This window comes from Salarias fasciatus, chromosome 8 (genome assembly GCF_902148845.1).
Source record: "Salarias fasciatus chromosome 8, fSalaFa1.1, whole genome shotgun sequence".
Taxonomy (NCBI): Eukaryota; Metazoa; Chordata; class Actinopteri; order Blenniiformes; family Blenniidae; genus Salarias; species Salarias fasciatus.
Window position 1 is genome coordinate 10,615,608 of NC_043752.1, and position 22,589 is coordinate 10,638,196.

At 45.7% G+C, this 22,589-nt stretch overlaps 2 protein-coding genes and 1 non-coding gene across 5 annotated transcripts; 2 read left to right on the top strand and 1 right to left on the bottom strand.

The window, feature by feature from the left end:
- The first annotated feature begins 5,209 nt into the window (after nucleotides 1-5,209).
- Nucleotides 5,210-8,393, top strand: tha1 (threonine aldolase 1). The gene is made up of 7 exons (XM_030098963.1): nucleotides 5,210-5,520; nucleotides 6,761-6,844; nucleotides 6,920-7,008; nucleotides 7,095-7,280; nucleotides 7,444-7,581; nucleotides 7,667-7,859; nucleotides 7,936-8,393. The coding sequence occupies exons 1-7, from the start codon at nucleotides 5,274-5,276 to the stop codon at nucleotides 8,241-8,243; spliced, it is 1,245 nt and encodes a 414-aa protein (XP_029954823.1). The 5' UTR covers nucleotides 5,210-5,273; the 3' UTR covers nucleotides 8,244-8,393.
- Nucleotides 8,394-8,722: 329 nt separating this feature from the next.
- On the bottom strand, nucleotides 8,723-8,804 carry trnal-uag (transfer RNA leucine (anticodon UAG)). The gene has a single exon. It is a non-coding gene; the product is annotated as a tRNA-Leu (tRNA).
- Nucleotides 8,805-12,001: 3,197 nt separating this feature from the next.
- Nucleotides 12,002-22,177, top strand: eef2k (eukaryotic elongation factor 2 kinase). Of its 3 annotated transcripts, none has more exons than XM_030098491.1 (20): nucleotides 12,002-12,270; nucleotides 12,870-13,126; nucleotides 13,625-13,684; nucleotides 14,484-14,584; nucleotides 16,895-16,955; nucleotides 17,041-17,078; nucleotides 17,768-17,939; nucleotides 18,022-18,171; nucleotides 18,259-18,391; nucleotides 18,482-18,609; nucleotides 18,768-18,951; nucleotides 19,049-19,116; nucleotides 19,341-19,418; nucleotides 19,654-19,710; nucleotides 19,881-19,955; nucleotides 20,587-20,718; nucleotides 20,804-20,992; nucleotides 21,069-21,193; nucleotides 21,318-21,496; nucleotides 21,621-22,177. In XM_030098491.1, the coding sequence occupies exons 2-20, from the start codon at nucleotides 12,875-12,877 to the stop codon at nucleotides 21,728-21,730; spliced, it is 2,292 nt and encodes a 763-aa protein (XP_029954351.1). In that variant the 5' UTR covers nucleotides 12,002-12,270; nucleotides 12,870-12,874; the 3' UTR covers nucleotides 21,731-22,177. The 3 variants fall into 3 exon arrangements, with proteins under 3 accessions (XP_029954351.1, XP_029954352.1, XP_029954353.1); XM_030098492.1 differs by having other exon boundaries at nucleotides 18,771-18,951; XM_030098493.1 differs by lacking the exon at nucleotides 19,881-19,955 and having other exon boundaries at nucleotides 12,003-12,270.
- Nucleotides 22,178-22,589: the final 412 nt, after the last annotated feature.

The window sequence follows — 22,589 nt, forward strand, 5'->3', positions numbered from 1 at the left end:
CACTGCGAATTACGCTCGGCAGGAGCCTTCAAACCAAACCGGGGGGGGGGGGGGGGGGGGGGGGGGGGGGGGGGGGGGTTCGAATATGGACAGTGGCACTTTCCTGCCAATGGCTGACGGGATCTTCTGTTTTGTCTCAACGAGAATCCAATTGGATTAAAGTGGTCCCGATGCTGAGCCCCTTGAATTGAGACCATTCAGCGCTTGGCCCCGGCCACAGCTCCCATCTCACTCAGCTGAAAACACTGCGCAGCCGCTTGTGTGTGTGTGTGTACGGGCCTGCACTTGATTTCACCTTGTGAGAGAAACTCGCACGTTAAAGGCCAGTAGCCACTGCTTTGAACGGAACGGCCTTTTTAAATGCAGAGGAGTCACGCAGAGACACACACAAACACACACGCTCTCACGACCCCCCTGAATGTGAAGGATCGCATTAGTTCCTGAAAGAGGGACATAGGGGTTCTGCTGTGTGTGTGTATGTGTGTGTGTGTGCGTGCACCAGCAGTGAACACTGTGTGAATGCAAGAGCCAATCACAGAGCGCCGTAGACACTGAGCCCCCCAAGTGCTGCTGGTTTATAGGGCTCAGCTTCAGAGAAGTCACATGACTTCCCAGAGCAAAAGAGCGAGGCAGAGAAAGGAGAGAGGGAATTATGGGAAAGGAGGACGAAGAAACAGAGGAGGAGTGAAAAGAGGGTCAGGAGGGTGACGGGCTCGCTGCGAGGGGTGAACCGTGGGTCTGGTAAATGAGCGCGGCTGAAGGAGCTGTTCTCGGAAGTGAAGGCGCGCAGGCCGGCCGGGGTCTATAATTACAGCTGAATGAACAGAATGACAAACGGCGGAGTGAGATGAATGAAGGACGGGATGAATGGGCACGCACAGGCGATAGCGGTCGCCCGCTGATTGCTCCAGTGCGTGATCTTGATGGTCTGGTTAACCCTGCGCCGTGCTGTAACACAGCAACTGTCTTCACCACAATACATAGTGGAGTGCTCCCCCCTAAATAAACTAGTGTCAAACTGACAGATAACATGTGGACCAAGGATTCCCTGAAAGTTGAGCCATAATGGTTGCAAATTCAATTTCAGCATGAGAACTCGAGGGATTTATGAAAAAAAAAAAAAAAAAAAACCTCCTTATGATTTTTCAAGAGCTGTTTTTTTGGTTAATACAATCCACAGACTTCACCGTAAATGGGTTTTCGTCTATTCGGTCTAGAAAGTGCTTCCAATAAAAACTGTTCACTACAATTTCTGTGGAAACTCGTAGCGCAGTTTGATTTTTTTTTTTTTTTTTTTTTTCAAATGTCATTTGTGAACCACAAACTGAATTCCTCCCTCCTCCGTACAACAGAGGCGGAGCCAGGGGGACTTCTCAAAGTTTAGCAAATACAACCAAAGATAAACAACGCAGCCGAGAGCATGTGGGCGCCCTCTGCCATTGTCTGCCATATGAGCAGGCATTTTATTTCTTCAGCGTATAATAACACAGGACACAGTATTGTCCATCCAGCTTTGTGTCAACAGTCCGAGGGAGGCTTCAACACTGAACTGTCCACACGATAAGTACCTATTTTACACACTTGGGATGAATTATAAGCCAGATTTTATCAGTAACTTACATGAAATTGTCAAGACAGACTGAATATTTTCCAAAGTATGAAGACAGTTATCTCGATCCACCCCTGTTGGCTATAGCTACCATATAGGTCAAAGGTCAGGCAACATTGTAAACAAATGGGATGTAACATAACTGAAGCTGGAGGTGCATCAGACGTTGTTTGCTTTGCGGTCTGCAGCCTGACCAGCACCTTTCCCGCCACGAAATAACAGGTTCCCGCTCACTTGTAGCATCGCTGCAGCTTGATCAATGATCACACTTGTTTCTTTCGTAACAGTTTGAATAAATGAGCAGAGTCACAGTCATACAATTCAGTGTCTGCTAATTGAATCGAAATGTGATGTGACGATCAGCACAGTGGAGTTTGCATGTTTTTTTCTGTGAGTGCATGTAAAATAAATAAATAAATGAATAAAAAACGTTCTAAAGGAAAGCCCTGACAGACGTGTTCCTACTAGTATTTCTTTATTGGCTCAAGTTGTGTGTGCGATTGTCTCTCTGTGGTGAGCTGTAACCTGCCTTTCACCCGGTGTGCTGGGAATGACTGCAGATGGGTGGCTCTGCGAAGCGGGGAGATGTTGTCCACCTCTGTATCGTCTGCGCTTTTTAATTCCATTGTGGTTCGTTGGGGGAAAACCCACAGCCTCTCCAGAAGACCTTCATAAAACCTGATTAGCATCCATTGTTCAAAATGTATATTTACCCTTCAAATATGAGCGCTCTGTTTAAAATCTCAGGGACTTTCCTGAAGAGTTTGAGGAGTTTTTATTAAGTGAGGAAACACTGTGAACTGACCCTTTGTGGAGCTGAAAAACAGGCGCAGAGGCCTTCCCCTGTTTGGTTTCGAAAGGCGAAAAGAATTTACGCCATCATGCGTCCTCGGGTCTCTCACGGCGGCCTATCGCTGTGCGGATTGCTCATGTTGTGGGGACAGGGATTTGCTTACGGAGCCACACTGTGGTCGCTCCCGCATAGTTTGGCGGCGGCGGGTGTGTGTGTGTGTTTGTGTGTGGGCGCATGACACAAACTCGTGAGGGTGAAGATTCGGTTAAGATTACGGTAACGCTGATTTGCAGAAAGGTTACTCAAGCGTTGGCTTTAAGTCTCCAGGAAAAGAGTGGAACCCACTGCGATGTCCTCTGAAGTGATGGAAACACATGAGAGTGTGTGAGAGAGAGGGAGAGAAGTAAAGCGGCTCCACATGGCCCATGACATATGAAATGAGAAACAGATGTTACTCTGATTTCGCAGGCACTGATGTCGACACCTTTACACTGCAGCCTCTATGTGTGTGTGTGTGTGTGTGTGTGTGTGTGTGTGTGTGTTTCCTTTTGTTGGTGTGTGCGAGCAAGCCTGACTCAAGAGAAGGCTTCCCATAAACACCTGTTTTGTTCCGGTTAATATCTCTCGTCAGTGGTGAAGAAATGATGGCCTCAGTGAAAGAGGAGAGAGAAAGAGAAAGGGAAGGGGGGGGGAGGGGGAGGGGGGGGGTCACCTCCACCTCCATTCCCCTCTGCCTGTGAAAGAGAAGAGCTCATGTGGGATGAACACATTCGTTTATTCATTGGGCCCGTCTATTTTCAGCCCAGTGGGTTTATGGTTATTGGAAAGGCGTTGCCGTCTCGCTCCTTCCCAGAAGGAGTCAATATTTCTCCCTCTCCTTCATTTCTCCCTCTCTGCCTGGTTTTTTTTTTTTTTTTTTTTTTCTCTAATTCAATATTTTCTCCGAAACATCGCTTTAACCTCGGTGCACAGGCAAGGAATGCAGGACGGCATGTGAGAGAAACAAAACACAAGCGAAAACAGAGCGCGCGCACACACACACACACACTCTCTCGAAGACAGGCAAAAATGCGAGGTCCGATCTGTGCCAGCAGTGATCCGGTAAAACCCCCGAGCTGGGGACGCCTGCCTCCCGCCGTCCTCGTCCTATCACACTCCTCCACCGCTGCTCCGGCTTCCTTGGCGATGCATCTGCATCTCTCCCGGTTCACGGCTCTTGTGGGGCTCTCGAGACTAACTGTGGCCTCTTTATGATGCCGATGTTTGCTAATGACTTTTAATGAAGACTTGTTATGGATCGTAAAAGCGGCTCTATTACTGGCAACCTTAACTACAGCACGGTGCGGTCCTGATAACACACACTGGGACTTTTATCGAGTGATTAAAATCGGGGAAGACAGCGTGCATGCAAGTGGGAAATGTGTGTGAAACAGAGGGAGGGCGGGAGGGAGGGAGGGAAACTCTGCGTCTCATGCAAATGCAGCCACGGCGTTTGTGGGGCAAGAGGGAAAAGTGAGTGTGAGGGTGAGGAGGGAGCTGTTTTGTCATGAGGGCCCCTCCCTCAGAGTGGAGCTCAGGCCATGTGGAGAAATTCCCACAAGCCTTCACCTCCAAATATTGACTTAGTCTCATGGACGCATGTTATCACCCTCAAAAGAGAGAGCGATCATTTGAGTATGGGTGTGTATGTGTGTGTGTGTGTGTGTGTGTGTGTGTGTGTGTGTGTGTGTGTGTGTGTGTGTGTGTGAAGTTCTCTGACTGTCAGTCAGATTTAGCTCGGTGGCTCGGGGATCAGGGTCGGGTTAAAAAAAAAAAAAAAAAAGCCAGTCAGTGACCCATGAAGAATCTGGAGGTGTCATCGTTATTTCAGACCATTTGCCTCTCCAAAACAACGTACACACACCGAAATAGACACACACTTTGCTCGGACTTGCCTCACAGTGACATGTGCATAGATGGCATTTGTTGAAGATTATACGTCTTAACTCAACTCATAATAAGGCATGGCATGTTCTGATTGGACAAAAACTGAGGGTTGTTGAGGGAAAATGTTGTTTTACACAGAAAACGAGGGCAATCAGCAGAAAAAGGACAAGTCCATAGACATAATAAAATAACTCCGCCGCTACAGTACTTCATCAGCATTTCTTAATGTTAAGTCTTTATTGCTATTTATGTTTGAGCTGTATCTAATGAAGCGTATGCACGTTTTCCTAAACATGATTCAGTCTTTAAAATCTTCAACGAGAACGTCATTGAACGTCCAGTTGTCTCTGGATCTAAGAAAGGGAGTCATTTATTTTGAAATGAATCAGGAAGCTTTTCATGCACTGTTACATTTCTGTTTCAGGGACGCTGACAGACGTGACCTTTCACAGAGATCTCCAACTTGGCAATGACAAAGGTCAGGCAGGGAAATGGTTGAAATGATTAAAAATCATAAACTCAGATACAGTTAATCAACAAAGGAGGTATGATATTAGCAAGATCTGTCAATATACACATTTTAGAACTATGTTGCTGTTTGTGATGTGATTGCTTACACTAATAATAGAACTGAAAGACTTCAAACCAGAGTACCTGGAGGAAACTCATGCATTCACAGGGAGAACATGCAAACTCCACACAGTGAGGCCCAGGCGGTATTTGAACCCACAGCCTGGTGAGGCGACAGCACCACACACTGCACTCCGGCTGCGTTCTGCAGATTTGTATTGTTAAGAAACTTAAGCAGGTGGCGCCGCCTTGTGGTGAATCTCGCTCACTGCACCCGGGCGCACAGATCGCTGATCTATCACTTCCTCTTTCGGTGAATGATTACCGGTCCAAAGTTCAAATCCTCCGGGAGAACAGAACCGAAACTTTTCCACAATGTTCGTGGCTGCGGCTCCCTGCAGGACTCTCTTCTCGCTCCTCGGTTTGCGCCATGCCGCCGCGGCGGCCGCGGCTCCGGGGAGGAGGGGCTACTACGGCCGGTCCGGGCCGCAACAGGCGGCCCGCGGCCGGCTGGTGGACCTCCGCAGCGACACGGTGACCAAACCCGGGCCGGAGATGCGCAGAGCCATGTGGGAGGCGGCGGTGGGGGACGACGTGATGGGAGAAGACCCCACAGTGAACGGTGAGGGCGGAGATCTTCGTTTTTTTGAAGCACAATTAAAATTCCATCTAGTTTGACATCATGCATTTCTACCCTGATTGCAGTTTTTTTTTCACAATTGCTAAAACACATTTCTTGAAACCTCCATCCATTTTCTCAAAACCTTAAACACAAATCCAAAAATCCACACTACATTCACAAAACCTCAGACATTTCTGTCAAAATCAAACTGTCGCCTCAAAACCACTTCTCTTGTGTTCAAAACCACACTGTGTGTTCAGATCTCACACACAGCAAGTAAAAACATGTTCACCTCAGATCAGTCATTAGACTCAACATGAAATAACTGAGGACACAGCAGCAGTCCACACTCTTAAACCTGCTGGGTTATTTTCCCAGCCTATTTCCAGGGTAGCCCTAGATTTTGTGCAGATTTGGTCACTTTTACCCAAAATTAGGTGAATTGTGTTGACCCAGCAGAGTGAGTTGATGTTTTTGTGGGCTGAAGGGAAGAGAAGAATCACCATTTTGAACTCTCCTGCAACTCCTTCTTGCATCTGGAGACTTCTGGCAAAATACAGAAAACTGGAGTCCAGTGTTCTCACAGAGATTATTGAAATGGGTAGCAAGGAAAAGACCTATGAGGATCCAGCGCGGGGGTAGCAATTTCACCCAATTTGGGTTATTTTTACAGTAACCCAGCAGTTTTAAGAGTGTGTAGTGCACAGAAAATGTTTATTTTACGTATTGCAAATGCATTTAGCAAAAACAAACAAAAAAAATCATCAAAGTCAAAGTGATATCTCAATTCACTGTCACAACAAAAAATAAATGCAAAACAAACAAAACAAAAGCACACTACTGCATGGTCACGGTGATGGAGATTCAGTCTCCAACATCTTGTCTTTGTGCACACCTGGTCTGATCACATCATTGGAAATATGTGTGTTCAATTTTGAGTTGTGTGTAAAAGATGACAGCTGTGTTGGAGTTGTGTTCACATTTTGCTGCCAGTGATTACAATTGTGCAAAAATGTTGTGAAATGTGTTTAGTGACTGAGAATGTGTCTAAGGTTTTGCAAAAAAGAGCAGATGGGTTTTCCAAATTGAACACAGGACCTGACCAGTCCTTAAGTTTTTGCCAAAAGAGTGTTTGATTCAAAAAACGAATTTAGGCCACTGAGAACTTGGTTCAGCTAATGGGGGTTTTAGTGTTTTAGCAATTGTGAAAAACTGTAATGTGCTACGTTGATTTCGACAGAATTGCAGAAGGTTGCTGCAGATATGTTCGGGATGGAGGCGGCCCTGTTTGTTCCCACGGGGACCATGAGCAATCTCATCGCAGGTAAGCCACACACCCATCGGGTAAAGTCAGATTTATTGAGGTGGTTTTCAGCATGCAGAACTTCTCATCCTGCAGTGATGGTGCACTGCAGGGAGCGAGGCGACGAGATGATCCTGGGCGACATGTGTCATTTACACATCTATGAGCAGGGAGGCAGTGCCCAGGTGAGCGCAGCACAACGGAAAGCATGATGATCAATCCTTTATTTGTACTTTGAAGTGATAAACGTGCATTAATTGTGTTTCCACAGCTTGCTGGTGTTCATTCCACCACTGTGGCAACCCTGCCTGATGGGACATTCGACTTGGAGCAGCTGGAGTCGAAGATTCGCCATGGTTACCCAGACGCCCACTACCCCCGATCTCGCCTCATCTGTGTGGAAAACACCCACAATATTCAGGGAGGACGCGTGCTGCCTCTGTCCTTCCTGCAGGAGGTGTGAATGCATCACTGTGTTTGAATTTATTCCTTTATACCAAAGTGATGTCTCCTACTAACTTTAGAAAAGAAATACTGGAAAAAGCCTCTTGATGAAAAAACATAAACAAAAAAAAAAGACCCAGCATTTAGCATAGAAGCCATTTATTTGTGTGTGTCAGGTCCGTGCTCTGGCAGATCGATATGGTCTGTCTGTTCACATGGATGGAGCCAGGGTGATGAACGCTGCCGTGGCCCTGAACGTGCCTCCGTCCACCATCCTGCAGCACACACACACCGTCAGCGTGTGCCTCTCTAAGGTGGGTCCAATAAAGATAAACCCTCTCAGAAGGTACGTAACACACAGAGCTGGGCTCATGTGAAGTGACTGTTTTCGGTCTTCAGGGTTTGGGGGCCCCTGTGGGGACCATGCTGGCCGGACCTCGGGACTTCGTATCCCGGGCGGTCCGGTGCCGTAAAGCGCTGGGTGGAGGAATGAGACAAACTGGAATGCTCGCAGCAGCTGGAATATTGTCGTTACACGAAATGATAGGAAGACTCGAAAAAGATCACCAAAATGCCAAAACCTTTGCTCAAGGTCAGTAATTAATTCCTCCGGTTATTAAAATGAAGTCATTGGCTATTATAACAGTCTTATTGGAATTTTCTCCCAGCTGTGACAGAATGCGACCCTTCTCTGTTTGCTGTGGACCTCGCTGCTGTGGAGACAAACATCCTGCGTTTCCGTATGACGGATCCCAGTCTGACTCCCGCTGAGTTCTGCGCCCGCATGGCTCAGGTTGACGAGGAAGAGGAGGCCACACTGGGGCAGGGTGTCCGTGTTCTCATGTACCCCCACTTTGGGAACTCGGTCAGGGCTGTGTGGCATCTCGACATATCTCCCGAAGACACCCAGCTTGCAATCGAAAAACTTCGATATGTAGCCTCTCGACGCATGAAAGAAAAAATCAGAGCTCAGTGAAATATGGTGTGCTCAAAAATGTAGCGAACGATCACACAATTAAAAAAAAACATTATCTAAAACAAAGGAAAGCGTCCAACAATGGACAAGAAACCCTTTTTGTGTCGCCAAAGTTGTACTTTTACTTCAGATTATTTTTTCAAATTTGCATTCAATAAAAGTCTTTACTGAAACACTGTCTTCAAATTTCTTTTGGGGTTTGGGATCGATTTAATCCTTATTATTAAGAGCTAATAAATGGCATCACAATCATGGCAGACCAGTGTTGAGCTCAGCACCATTTTTATGTTGTTTTAAAACTGTTTTGTCTTCAGGATGTGCATCCTTTGGCCACAAGATGGCGCTACTCCATCAAAAATGCAATGTGTTCTAATTCAGGAATTGCACTAACAGCAGCCTTTTGTTTCTGGAGCGTGTGAAACCCGTTACAGGCAGGACTGAACAGTTATTGTTTGTAAAAATGCAAAGAAAAGCGAATCTGGCAGCGGTGGGATTCGAACCCACGCCATCGAAATGACTGGAGCCTAAATCCAGCGCCTTAGACCACTCGGCCACGCTACCACGTAAGACCACGTGATGGACGTCAAAATTTATACACACACTGTTCACGTGCGTTGTTGACTTTTTTTTTTTGGCGTCTTCACAACATTAAAAACATCTATGATACATGCTCGCATTTTTTTCTGCTACTCGGTCATCTTCATGGTGGAAATGTTTTAATTTAACCACTGGTTGAACTTGTTTACTGTCTTGAACAACAGTTAGCTTCCCTGGTTAGCAGACATTGCTAACTGCTTAATCATCAGCTCATGACTATACTGGCATGTCAGTAAGTCTTTGTAATGTCTTGACTTGTTTCCATTTTGGACAGTAATAATCTCATTTTTCTAAATGTTGACGCACTTTTCAAGTTCTTAATCTGTTTCAAACATTAATCTGTGCCTACTTAAATTTCTTTTATTCATGTCGGGTCATTATAACACAAATAATGAGGAAAATAACATAAACGACAAGAACCTACTTAATGCTAAGTATAACAACATAATCTGATTGATTTCCACTCAGTTCTAGGATGTAAAATATTGTCACATTTTTGATCAATTGTTACTGTTGCTATTTATAAATATTTATTATTGTTGGTATTCTTTTGCAACTCCTTTAATAGTCCTGTGCTGCTGCACCAATGCAAATTATAAAAGAGAATAGTCAAATCATGAGAATATTGCACTAACACAATAAACCTAGCAATAAAATGCACTAAAATTTCTAACCATAAAATAAAATAGCATTTTTTAAGCAACGTTGAGCTGATTTCACTTGATGGTTGATTGTTTTTCCTTTTAAAAATCAAATAAACGTTACAGGATGAGAAAAAACTTTGAACTTACAAGTTATGGCCTGCTCGAAATCCGCCTTAAAAGAAAAAAGTCACAAAAATCCCTCAGAAAAACACGTTTTAAGTATTCAAAAATGTCAGAGCAGAAACAAACAGAAAAAGATCCTCAGTTCATGTGAAACCCTGCCTGCACGTCAAAAACGAAACTACCACCAAAATTCTGCATGCAAATGAGCCTCCCGGTGAGCACGTGCAGCACTGAAGTGCTGCCATGTCTGCGCTCCAGACGGTGTAATTACTGCTCTCCACCACCAGGGGCGTATTGACAGCTGGCCCGGAACAGCGTGTTCAACACTGGATACAGAGTTCAGCCTGTTCCGGCTTGTCCCACCAAATCAGGGCGTCACCAGATGTAAAAGTATCACAATAAAATCAGGCTATTAAGATCATTCCTCACTCGTATTGCTGTTAGAATATTGTTTGAATTAAGGTTATAACATACATAGTTAGTTTCAGTTGGAGCAGACTTTTGAATGTGACACCTTGCTTAGCACAGAGGGGGCTGAATGTAATAAAGTTGTGCTTTCTTGGGTCTTCTGTTGCAAACTTGCTTTGATGTAACTGTAAAGAGAACCATATGGAGACGACCACCTGGAGTGAAGAGGACCCTATAGGACATCCTGCTGATTAACCCAGGTGATAACAAGAGGAGATCAAAATGAAAAGACTATAAAGATTATTCATGAAGGCGGGATCCTGAGAGAAGCAGGACCTGTGACTGAAGAGGACGGGGAGCTGACTGGCAGGAGGATGAACAGAAACTGGTTTTAGGATGGACTGAAGGAGCACCCTCTCTCAGTCTCAGCTGAGGAAAAGCCAACAGACCTGGCTGGACATGGGGCGATGGAGGAGCTGGAGAGGAGACAGACTTCGGACTTTGGTGAAACCATTTCATCTGTTGTTGTAGTTTCATGGCTGAATAAATGTAATGCTGAACGTTGATCTGTTTTTGTCTGTCTCTCCCAACAATAAGAATGACTGAAGGAAATTCAGGATAAAGACAAAGAAGTCTTACATTGCCCTACATGTATGTGAAACATGGACCCACAATAAGCTTATAAAAATATGTTGTGGCTTTTGAAATGTGCTCCTATAGTACTTCCACTAACTTGGAAACAATACTGAGGAAATTGGAAGATGAATTCAAAATACATTCTGCCCATCTGGTAATGTAGATTCTATTCTGGACTTTGAGGCAGTCTGTTTTCCAGTTAAGTGCTTTCTCATGACAAGGACAACCAGCCAACTAGTCATGAAAACTTGCCAATGGGCTATATGCACCGCTCCACTACTCCCTGAAGTTCAGACAGCACCTTTATTTTCTGTGTTTCATGATAGGATGAACTGATTAATCCAGGTGTGTCTGGCCATTTACTGAGGTCAGACACACCTGGATTAATCAGTTAATCCTATCATGAAACAGAAAATAAACGTGCTGTTCGAACTTCAGGAAGTAATGGAGCTGTGCATAAAACCCATAGCATTTTAAAAAACCTAAACATTGTTATGTCACATATATAAACCAACTTGCTTGGAAAGTCAATATTACTGAAAAAAAATGCATAGATATTATATGATGATAGAGATTTACAGTAGGTTTTTGTAACTAGTTAACCTCACGGCTGTGCTAATGATATTTGACTTTTACAATAATTGTGACACAGTTTGTATCATTAAAATAACCAGTTCCTCCTGTAGGGCCAACTCGGCCTTTGTGTTGGGTGACAATACAATGGCTTCTTGTAACGTATTTTGATTTTCTCAGAGCTCAACATTTCAGGATGACATAAATTCCTTGGAAAAAAAAACCCCAAAACAAAAACAGTAAACTTTGTTAAAAGCAAATCGTGTCAAGCCTATCGAGATTTTTGGATGTACAATGATTGTTGAAGACTGAAATGTTACAATGCAAAAAAATTAAAAATTAAAAATTAAAAATTACGATACACTTCCAATAATCCCACTCTTCAGTTTAATAATGTTTTTTCATTTGCTTTTGTATTTATTTGTATGCTGGAACGAAGTGGCGTTATCATTTTCAATGTTATGCAGCCCATTCCTTTTTGTTGTTACTGTTGTTGTTGTTGTTGCTGTTGTTGTTTAGCTTCTTGGAATCTAAGTATGCATGTTACCTGAAAAAATGTATGGTTTACAGAACAAAAACGGCATAAATACATTAAAATAATCAAAACCAAGTGAAATGTCAACCGTAAAACAAAAAATGTGCTGAAATAGGGATTTTGTCTCTTGTAATACTCTCATTTCCCAGTTACCGTGAACGCACCTCCTAATCCATCTGTTGTCGGGACTGTCCGCGCGTGGGGTTTCCGACAGCCGTGAATGCGGCGGGAGGCGGGTTCGGGCCACAGAGAGGAGTGCGGTACGTGCCGAAGAAGCCCCGCGCCGTGGTGGCACTGACACAAGAACAACCCGCCCACCGCCTCCCGCCGCCAGACACGTCCCCGGACCTTCAGGCCACGCCGGAGAACCGGGACCGAGCCAGTCTGCAGCTCGCGCACCGCTGTAGGAGGAGCTGCTGCAAACATCACGAGCTGATAGAACGGAAGAGGACTCGATACTCTGTGACAATCTGTCAACTTCAAGTCATTCAGAGGTGCACTCGATTCTAAGGTTGGTTACATTCATGTATTTTCTTGCATTATTGAATATACTTCAGTGGGAAACATCGAAGTTAATTATTTGTGCCTCGTTTTATTCAGAGTTGTTGGTTGTATTCCTGCACGCTGTCATTTCATTTATAGCAGTCATGGCTGCTGGTGCTGATGTGTGATTCACATTGTGGGAACACGTTGCACCAGGAGGGAAAATAACTGCACTCCCATCTGTCAACGAGCTGATCCTTTAAAAATGTCCAAACATAGCTGAGTTCTGTTAGTCAAACAGACAGACACTTGTATTTTCTCAGTACAGCAAATAACCAGCTGGATACTCACACTCAGGCTGTTTACATCAGTGTGCATTATACAGGGATGTATGTTTAATAAATCATACAATAATAAAAGACTGGGATTCCTATTAGCTGTTGCAGCCACGACTGCAAGGATTCCCCCACACATACTTGACATTGTACAGTCTGCAGCCATCATGCAGGATTATTTGGCACACGTACTCTAATGGCTAATGGCTGCCTGAAGCACATCTCTGCTCCACAGTCGATGCGGCGGGCTGTTCTCTCACTAGTGCTTTCTGTCCTGTCAAATGCACGCCAGGCAACATGGAGGACGAGCTCATGTTCAGCATGGAGGAGGACGGCAGTGCCACGAGACCCCCGGTTCAGCGGCATGCCCTCAAGCATCGGGCGTCCTCTCTGAGCGACGCCAACCCCAGCGAGGACGACGACGACGACGAGCACTTCATCGCCCCCCTTCTCGATGACTCTGCCAAAGAAGTCTGCCACTATTTGAAAAGCCTGGTTTACACCCGGCAGCTGTCAAACTCTTTTCCTAAGAGCAACTATGTGTACAGGGTGAGCCTCTGCCTAATCTGCTCATGCATCATGACAACCGCTGGCTTCTGCAAATTCGCCGTGAGAACAGCCCTTTACCGTATAAGGAAAGATGGTCGCCGCATGTCTGCACAGACACATCAGTCTGTGTGTTATTTGTGTTTTGTGTGTGTATGCTTATGATTGTGTGTTCCACATGTGTTTACTCAAGTGGAACGCCAGCCAGTCACCTGCTGTATGAACCATGCAATGAGTCCAGGAAGTGTCAGCGAGCGGTTTTCACCTCATGTGAATGTAAACACATTTGTCACTGACACTGTGCAGATCAGCAGCGAGCGGCATAAAGGCTCTTTATCAGAGCGAGCGCACGCTGTGTGGGATCAGCAGCTCTGTGATTGTGCGTGCGAATGTTGTTTGGAGCGTTCATGAAACTAATGTGTTTTTTTTTTGTTGTAACGATGTGCTGCTTAAGTTGTTTGCTGATGGAAGGCCGTCCGTTCTCTTCACCTTTCTGCATAGAATGAGACAGAAACTGTGGCAGAGCCTCGCCAGTACAAGGTTTTGTCTGAAAGTGCACGGGTATGTTGCAGATCTAACTGTCTTATTGATTTCCCTCCTCACCGGTGATCATCCGCTTGTTCCTCTTCACTCTCTTATTTGCTTCCCATTTTTTTCTATTTTTGGTATTTCCCTCCACTTCTCACCTCTCTCATTTCTTTGTTTACCCCAGAACATCCTTCCCGTGTGCTCCTTTCCTTCCTGATGTGTTCCTTTGTTCATGAATAGATTATTCTTACTACCATATTATCTTGGAGTCTTAAGATATTTTTACAGCTTCTTTAAACTTAGTTTGAAAAAAATGACAATATATCTGCTGATAAATGTTTTTTTTGCATCCTGCCATGTTTTAGAGCAATCTGATCTTGAAGTCAACAGACTGTAAAGTCTTCGGTAGCACGTCAGAGTCCTGGCAGTTGGACGGGTCCTGACGTAAGACGTATCGTCTGCCGTCCATCATAAGACTTGACGCTCACTTCTCATGTAAATGCTACGCTCTAAATATATACGTGTCCGGTCCCCCTGCAGGACGCTGAGCAGCGGTGTACGAGGGAGACGTGTGTTTGCTATATAGGGCCGGTCAGGGATTGGGTTACTCTCCAATCCGATTTAGATTACTAGTGAGGCTTGATGAATGGCCTGGAGGAGGAATGTTGGTTTTTCTGAAAGTAACCATTGAAACACTTATATTGTTCCAATTCAACTCTGTGCATGAAAAAAAAACTAATTCCCCCCCCCCCCCCTTTCTACTCAAGGATTTTGATCTTTTATGCAGGATGAAAACAAATAGTGATGTATAATAAGTTATTTTGTGTGACAGGCGGCGTGGATCCATGCCGTTGAAAAGGCCAGAGCCATGCCCGACCCCTGGGCAGAGTTTCACCTGGAGGACATTGTGACTGAACCCTGCGTCCGTTACAGGTACAGACCGCATTATTATTCTCTCTGTTTGATCGTTTGGCAATTTAAGTCCAGTAAGTGACCACACTTGGTGACTTCTGCGCCTCTCTCATCTAAACTTACAGCTGTAAACTGAAGAAAGTAAGAAAGACTGCCATTCTAAATATTTAGATCAGTGTTATTCTTGTGGTGCTTTTTATACACCTACTCACCTCCCGTCTCACCCTGAGCTGAACTTCTCTGTCGTACTGATATGAACTTCATAATTAGGTGATAATTCAGTGTTACTTTGCCTTTAAAGATGCTTTAAATGCTTTTGGTGCTTGATGGGTCAAGGTTTCGTTGACACAGACAGATCGTCCTGTATCAGTCTTGATCACTCATGGACTTGGCAGTCGACCTCTTGTCACCTTATTGGCTCATATCTGGGTCAGTGGAGTGGTGCTAATCTTAACTGTTGACAAATAAGACTTTGGATGGGCACGGGACCCATGGGCGTGTTTTTTGGCACCGACCTCTTTGTATTTAATATCTCGTGGATGGGTGTGCTGCTGCCGGCACCGAGATACCTACAATGAACACTGCGGTTGCACCAACGCCTTCCACAAACCTCTATAAGGAAGCTGCACAGCAAGACAGTGCTGGAACGGGCACGGGTAGAGAACAGGAGCTGAATGAACGGCTCTTATATAACACACAGGGTTTGTACTTTTCTGCAGGGGAGGAGGGGCTCTTCCAGGTTCTGGATTTGCTCTGCTGTACTCTTTTCGCGTGCTAATTTTACCCACTCGTAACCTCACTCCTCCTCGCCCCCCTCGTGGCAGGAACTCGATGGTATGAATGTCACGGTAGGCAGTGTTCTAGAGAAGAGAGAGGATTAGATAGATGCTGGAAGCGGAAAGGACTGCCGTTTTTTTTTTTTTTTTTCTCTCTCTATTTTTTTCTTGTGGAGATGAGGGGAAATGTAGAGCGGACTGTCTGGCTTCAGCTGTGAAGACTTGCAGCTGCTGCTACTGTACTTATTAACTCAGGGTACAAACTCCTAGACGGATTGACCCAGACACACAATGTACATTGTTGTATGTTTTGCTAAAGATACTACATTTCTAGTCCTACCTTGCTCGATTGTAGATGACGCAAACACAACAAAAATCTGCCATGCTTGCACTTCACTAAGAAGGGATTTTATCGGAGTTACGTGGATGCATTACGGGTTATTGACTGCAGCGCAGCAGGGGCTTTTGGAAATAAAGGCGGCCAGGTCAAGGTTCGGCAGGCTTGTCTGAGTGATACACAATGTGACAGGTGGGAAAAAAACCAAAAAGGGAAACAAGCGGGGTTCTCTCAGTGTATAGCAGGGGTCAAAGGTTGTGCTCTTCAACAAACAAATGATCAACAACTGTGCAGTCGCACGTCCACAGAGCTGCAGCTGACCCCGAAACTTAAAGCTAAATGTGCTACAGCTCAACACCGAAGAGCTGATTTATAGCTTTACTTGTATAACAGAGGCCTTGTTTTAATGCGTTTAGTTCTTACTCCAAACACACGCTGTTTGCTTTCTGTTAAACTGTTGACTGCCTTTCAACCAGTGTTGGTTCAGAAAGTCTCCACATTCCCTGCAATCTCAGTCTGGATAGAATTTAACAGATGGAGGCTTTTGTCGTGAGTTCGTCCACTCAGAACCTCGTTAGCATGCAGCGTGGCAGCAGCTCCAGCCACACAGTTTTAGCAGGTTGCCTCACAGTTGGAACCTGCCTGGTTCAAGTCGGGGCTCAGGGGCCTTTCTGTGTGTGTGTGGGTTTTCTCTTACTGCTCCCGTTTCCTTCCACAGTCCAAAAATGTGCATTTTGGGTCATTTACTGACTATCTAAAGTATATCCAGAAGCTGTTATGGCGCTTCAGCTCAGTGAAACTGCCTCCTCTTAAATTTCTCTGCAGAATTGAATTATCCTCAGCTAAACTTTGTTTACAAGCTCGCATTGTGTTGACAAGAGCCTTTCCATCTATTTTCCGCCTTGCCCAGCTCGGGCTCGTGGTGTGCTGGACTCCCTCCAATCTGCCATTGGATTAAACGCAGAGTACATCCTGGTCAGGTCACCAGTCCAGCAGGGGGCAAACAGAGCCACAGTCACACGTTCACACCTGCAGGCAATCGAGGGTCAAAATTCAGCTTTTTGATTTGAAGACAATGAAAGTCTTCACACAAAGGCCCGTTATCGAATTGTGGATTTTCTGATTGTGCATCCATGAACGCCTTAAAGGGAATGACTGTCGATGCATATGTGCTGTTAGAAAACTGAACATAACGGATGCAACTTTCCATCTCGCCAGGTACAATGCGATCACCGGCGAGTGGGTTCAAGACCAGATCCACGTCAAGATGGCTGCACAGGTCTCTATTTCTGTCTTCCCGCAGCTGCTACTGTGGAGCCTTATCTCCTTCTCTTACATATTTCTTCCTGTTTGGTTTCTCACAGCCGTTTGGGAAAGGAGCCATGAGGGAGTGCTTCAGGACGTAAGTTTAAAATACGTCTCCATATTCATCACTTGTCACTCGGGTGGTTGTTGAACTCGTGGTCTCACAACTGAAGCTGTAAACAAAACATAGTCATGTGTCTCACGGAGGTGCAGGTCCGCTTCCTTTGCTCCTAATCTTTGGGGGGAGCAGCCGATGGACCTCAGTTCAGACCTTTAAAATCTCCCACGGAAGCACATGGACATTTATTTTTAACTGGCTTCTGACAGCGCTCTTGATGTTTACTGATTAGGTGGAGTAGAATGCGAACACAAAGTTACTGCTGCTCCCTCGCGCTGTGGCCTCGGGGACATTACTCAGTGAAAAACGATGAAGTGATATTTTTTCTGTAATACTCAGTCAAGTGGGAAACAAGGGGAGGGGGGGGAGAAGGCGTCCATTGACATCCACACGCATGCATTTTTCCTCTCCGAGTATCCCACAGAAAGAGATCCTCTCTAATCAAACCAGAGCTTAAAATAATAAATCCCGAAATACATGTCCCTAAAATAGGATTATGTTGCGATGTGGTATGTTTTCCTGCTGGGATTGCGCTCTTGTGGGTGAAAGCCGGTGTCACACTGGGCACATCTGCTATCACTAGCAGTTATTTTATAATTTTTTTTCTACTTTTCGCTATGTATGATAAATACATTTAACTGCTCCCCCCCTCCTCTTTTGACTTTCAGGAAGAAGTTGTCAAACTTCTCGCACAGCAGTAACTGGAAGTCTGCGTCGAACTACGTGGCCAAGCGGTACATGCAGCCGGTGGACAGAGACGTTTACCTGGAGGACGTGAGGCTGCAGATGGAGGCCAAGCTGTGGGGGGAGGAGTACAACCGTCACAGACCCCCCAAACAGGTACGGGAGAAACCGGCCGATTAGTCAGTCGGGGAGCAAAACGCAGTGCATGACCTCGCTGTGGCCCTCTGGAAACCGCCAGGTGGACATCATGCAGATGTGTGTGGTGGAGATGACCGACAGGCCGGGCAAGCCTCTCTTCCACCTGGAGCATTACATCGAGGGCAAGTACATCAAGTACAACTCCAACTCGGGCTTTGTCAGGGACGATAACATCCGGCTCACTCCGCAGGTGAGCGGGCGTCCCCCCCCCTCCTCCACGCCACTGGAACGCCCTCCGCCCGACGGTGAAGTCTAACCCTCCTCTTCCGTCCACCAGGCCTTCAGTCACTTCACCTTCGAGCGCTCGGGACATCAGCTGATCGTGGTGGACATCCAGGGAGTGGGAGATCTCTACACCGACCCTCAGATCCACACCGAGAAGGGGACTGACTTTGGAGACGGGAATCTAGGTACCCTTGACCTCGACAATCTGTGTGTGTCTCTATTCTTTGAATGGGAGTTATTGCAGATTCCACATCTTGACTGTAACTTTGCTCCAGGTGTTCGAGGCATGGCTCTGTTCTTCCACTCCCACCTGTGCAACAAGATCTGCAAGAGCATGGGCCTGACGCCCTTCGACCTCTCTCTAGGGGAGAAGTCTCAGCTGGACTGCACCAACAAACTGCTAGTAATTTCAACATTCTTTTGGAATATGAAGTGTCAGTCAGGGTCTAAAATTTACTTAGTAAATTACTGTTGTTAAAGTAAGAGAATGTCCCAAAGACGCGAGAGCTGATCCCAGCTGTCGGAATCCTAAGATTTATTCTTTCACCTCGTTTGTCTCAGAAGTCGGCCAAGACGGTGCTGAGGGGCAGCGAAGAGCAGTGCGGATCGCCTCGGGTCCGGACCATGTCGACCGGCCGCGCTCCCCTGCTGCTGTCGCGCCTGTCCGAAACCTCGTCAGCGGACGACAACATGAGCGACTCCGACTCCATCCCCTGCTCCCCGCTCACACTGGGCGGGTCTCTAGGCAAGTCGCCTGTCGATACTCCGGAGAATGAATAGCTGTGCTTTAACGTGCCAAATCAGAGAACATGATGTCTGTGGTTCTTCACGTCCTCTTACAGGCTTGTCTTTCTCTGGAATGTATGAACATGAAAGGCTTCACAACAATAACAACACAGGCGAACACAGGGTGAGTGACACAGCCGCAAAGCTCAAGGCGCTACAATCGACTAGTTGTACAAACAATGAGTCTTCAGTTATTAATGTGTGAAGAAAACAAAGGTGTTGTAATTGAAAAAGTCCTCTCTGCTAGATGCTGAAGTTGTGCAGTTTTTAAAGTCGGTACAGTCAGATTATTGTTGTATCAGAACGCATCCAGGCTTATGTACGACCTCGTCTGACTTCTGATCGTAGGAATCGGAGAGTGGCGGGGACAGCGGCTACCCTAGCGAACGGAGAAGCGAAGGGGATCCAAATGATCATGTAGACGGGGTGAGAATGTATTTATTTATTCATTAAATTAAAGATTTATTTAGCACCAGTTTGGATTCCTGATATTTACAGATGTTATTATAAAGTTTTTGAGGTTCAGTATATAATATAAGACAGGCTTTTTCAGGCCAAGTCAATCTTTTGTTTCCGCTCCATGAAACTCCTGTTTGAACCTTTAAATTCAGCCGGTTGTCTTAACAGCAGGCTGCATGATGCATTTTCTCTCGTCACACAGGCCTACCATCGCTACCAGAGACACTTCTCCGAGTCGGATGACGACAGCGTCAGACGGGTAAGCGAACAGGAAAACTGAACGCCGTGCTCACCTCGATGAATATTCCTCCAGCGTTCCTCATCTAGACTGACATGTTGGTTGTCCTTCGTCCCTTTCATCACTTCCTCACTATTCCTCACCTTTTCGTTTAATTCAGCTGCACCTGTTCTCTGTTTCCCTCTCACTAGAGGAAGATGGTAGCTCCTCCAAGAGTTTCTGCAAACCTCACTCATGAAATGTCATTCACACCTGACCTTGACCCGGTGATTATTAGCATGGAGGCTCATGAGCCGGCTGTGCAGCGCTTCGCAGACTTTTCTCTAAAACGCTTCCTCGGCTAATGAATAAAAACGTCACACGAGATTTGTGCAGTTTATCAAGCCGGCTGCTGCTGCTGCTTTCATTCAGTCTGTTTTTAGCTGAGTGGATACAAACGAAAAGCTAAATGCACAAAAGAGAAAAGCTACATTTGGAATTAAAACACTGTCTGCCTCCAGTTTCACCCCGTTGTAACTTTGTGTGTGTGTTTTGAAGTGCACTTTTTCTCATTCCTCATGTAATTTTACAGTCATTGAATCGCTGTCCAACAGGGGGTGTTCTCCTTCAGTTTACAGCTTTATTTATATGACACTGAACACAACACAAACATATCACAGCACTCCGTACAGCGACAACATGCAGCTGAGTCTGGTTTGTTCGGCTCAGCTGACGGCTTTCTGCCTCTCCTTCCTCCAGCTCTGAGCTCGAAGCTGCTTTTATCCCGTTTGCCAGTTCAGAACACTCCAGACCTTTCTGGATCGGTCTCACTTTTCGCTGTTTTTCTCCTCACACCATCAAGATCAAATTTTAATTGAAAGATTTCCTCTTGTGTTCTGATGCCCGTTTTCACTTCAGCTGACGGAGGAGAAGTGGACTTTCTACCATTCGTCTCGCGCTCACGTCCACCGCCCTTCCTGCGTCGCCACAGAGGTGGAACGACTCAACACACTTATGCAAAAGAGGATCGGCCAGTCAATCCTCGGAAAGGTGCGGCCGCACCACGTTTACCAGCGTCAGATTTCAGGGTTTTGCAGGATTTTTTTTTTTTTTTTAAATGCGTTTCTCTCTCCAGGTCCACCTGGCCATGGTGCGATACCACGAAGGAGGTCGCTTCTGTGAGAAAGAGGAGCAGTGGGATCAGGACTCGGCCATGTTCCACCTGGAGAGAGCCGCGCTGTGCGGCGAGCTGGAGGCCATCGTGGCGTTGGGACAGTGCTACCTGCAGCTGCCTCACCACATCCTGTCCGAAATGGAGGTGGAGGTACGCTGCGCGACGCTTCGTGTCGTGGCTGAGTGTGTGCACTCGCTCTCTGACGTGCCATCTGTGCCGCTGACAGGACTGCGCCGGTAACAGGATGAAGGGTTTCAAGTACCTGCTGCAGGCAGCTGAGGCTGGCGACCGCTCGTCTATGATCACAGTGGCCAGAGCCTTCGACACTGGGATCAACCTGTCAGCTGACAGGTCAGTGGTACTTCCACTCAAACCAGACGAGCCGGTTTAGGCTGACACGCCCGTCTTGATCTAATCTAACTTTTTTCCCCAATTCAGCAACTAACGATTAATTCATCCTTCCCCACCGCTACAGAAAGCAGGACTGGGAGGAAGCGATCCACTGGTACGACACGGTGCTGAACATGACGGACTACGACGAGGGGGGAGAGTTCGACGGGACGCAGGACGAGCCTCGCTACCTCCTGCTGGCCCGAGAGGCCGAGATGTACCAGGAGGGAGGCCACAACCTCACCGCAGACCCACAGAGAGCGGGTGAGACAGCGGCGTGGCTGCTTGTTTTTACAAGAGACTGCTTGTTTTTTTTTGTGTGCAATCAGGAAGAGAATAATAGAATATCAACGGTTGTGTAATGTAAATCTGTCCTCCGTTTGTGCAGGCGACCTGTTCACGGAAGCGGCAGAAGCGGCCATGGAAGCCATGAAAGGCCGCCTGGCCAACCAGTACTACATGAAAGCAGAAGAGGCCTGGGCGCTCATGGAGGAGTGAAACACGGGAGATAAATATAAATATTTAAGCCATTTGAGGACATGGGAGTCAACGTGTGATTCTGATTTCTTTACATTCTGGGCACAACCTGAATGGTGACAGTTTACATATTTTTAATGACAGAATTTTTTGCTGTTAGCGGTTCTTGTGTGTGTATGTGGGTGTGTGTGCATTGACATTGACCTTTCAGACATTTACATCCCATCTTTCCCCTGGTTTCTTTCTCTCAGTGATGCTAGTCATCTTAATTCTCCCATATCCTCTTTTCTGCTAGGTGAAAATGGCTGCATGACAAAAAAAAGAAAAAATATATATAGAGATATATATATAAATCATCAAAATGAGAGAAATGTGTTTACTTAATTTGCCTCAGATTTTAACGCACTTATGTTGAAAGAATGGATGTGGGTCTAAAATTTGTAAAATAAAGTGTGCTTTTTATTGATATTTATTCCTGTTTTCTCCAGTGAGCGGGCTCTTCCATTAAAGGCCTACACCTGAGTCGTTTGTTCCTCCAGCGAGCATTTTTCTGTCAGTTACGATAAACTACATGTCACTACAAGTTAAAAAAAAAAGTCAACAATCCAGAATAAAATATTCAACTCCGAGTTAAAAGAAAGTGCATATATATAAAATTAGATCCCTCATTCCATAATCGGAGCCAATCAACATGATGGGTCTTGAAAGTTTCTCTCAACATTTGACCAATCAGGAGGCAGAAATGTTGGAGTTGAGTGTGGTTATTGTTTTTCTACCTGGAAATACACAATGTTACAGTAAGGCAAAAGATAAAAATGACATAAATATAATGCACACGAAAGCTAAAATATCAGTGATATAGCCTCACTTAATCTCAAAT

Excerpts from the sequence above, each read along its gene's own strand:
- tha1 (XM_030098963.1), top strand. The coding sequence starts at position 5,274 with ATGTTCGTGGCTGCGGCTCCCTGCAGGACTCTCTTCTCGCTCCTCGGT. Across the intron at positions 6,845-6,919 it reads CATGAGCAATCTCATCGCAG|TGATGGTGCACTGCAGGGAG; the intron begins GTAAGCCACACA and ends CTCATCCTGCAG. Across the intron at positions 7,009-7,094 it reads AGCAGGGAGGCAGTGCCCAG|CTTGCTGGTGTTCATTCCAC; the intron begins GTGAGCGCAGCA and ends GTGTTTCCACAG.
- eef2k (XM_030098491.1), top strand. The coding sequence starts at position 12,875 with ATGGAGGACGAGCTCATGTTCAGCATGGAGGAGGACGGCAGTGCCACG. Across the intron at positions 19,117-19,340 it reads ACAACACAGGCGAACACAGG|GAATCGGAGAGTGGCGGGGA; the intron begins GTGAGTGACACA and ends TTCTGATCGTAG. Across the intron at positions 20,719-20,803 it reads GCCAGTCAATCCTCGGAAAG|GTCCACCTGGCCATGGTGCG; the intron begins GTGCGGCCGCAC and ends TTCTCTCTCCAG.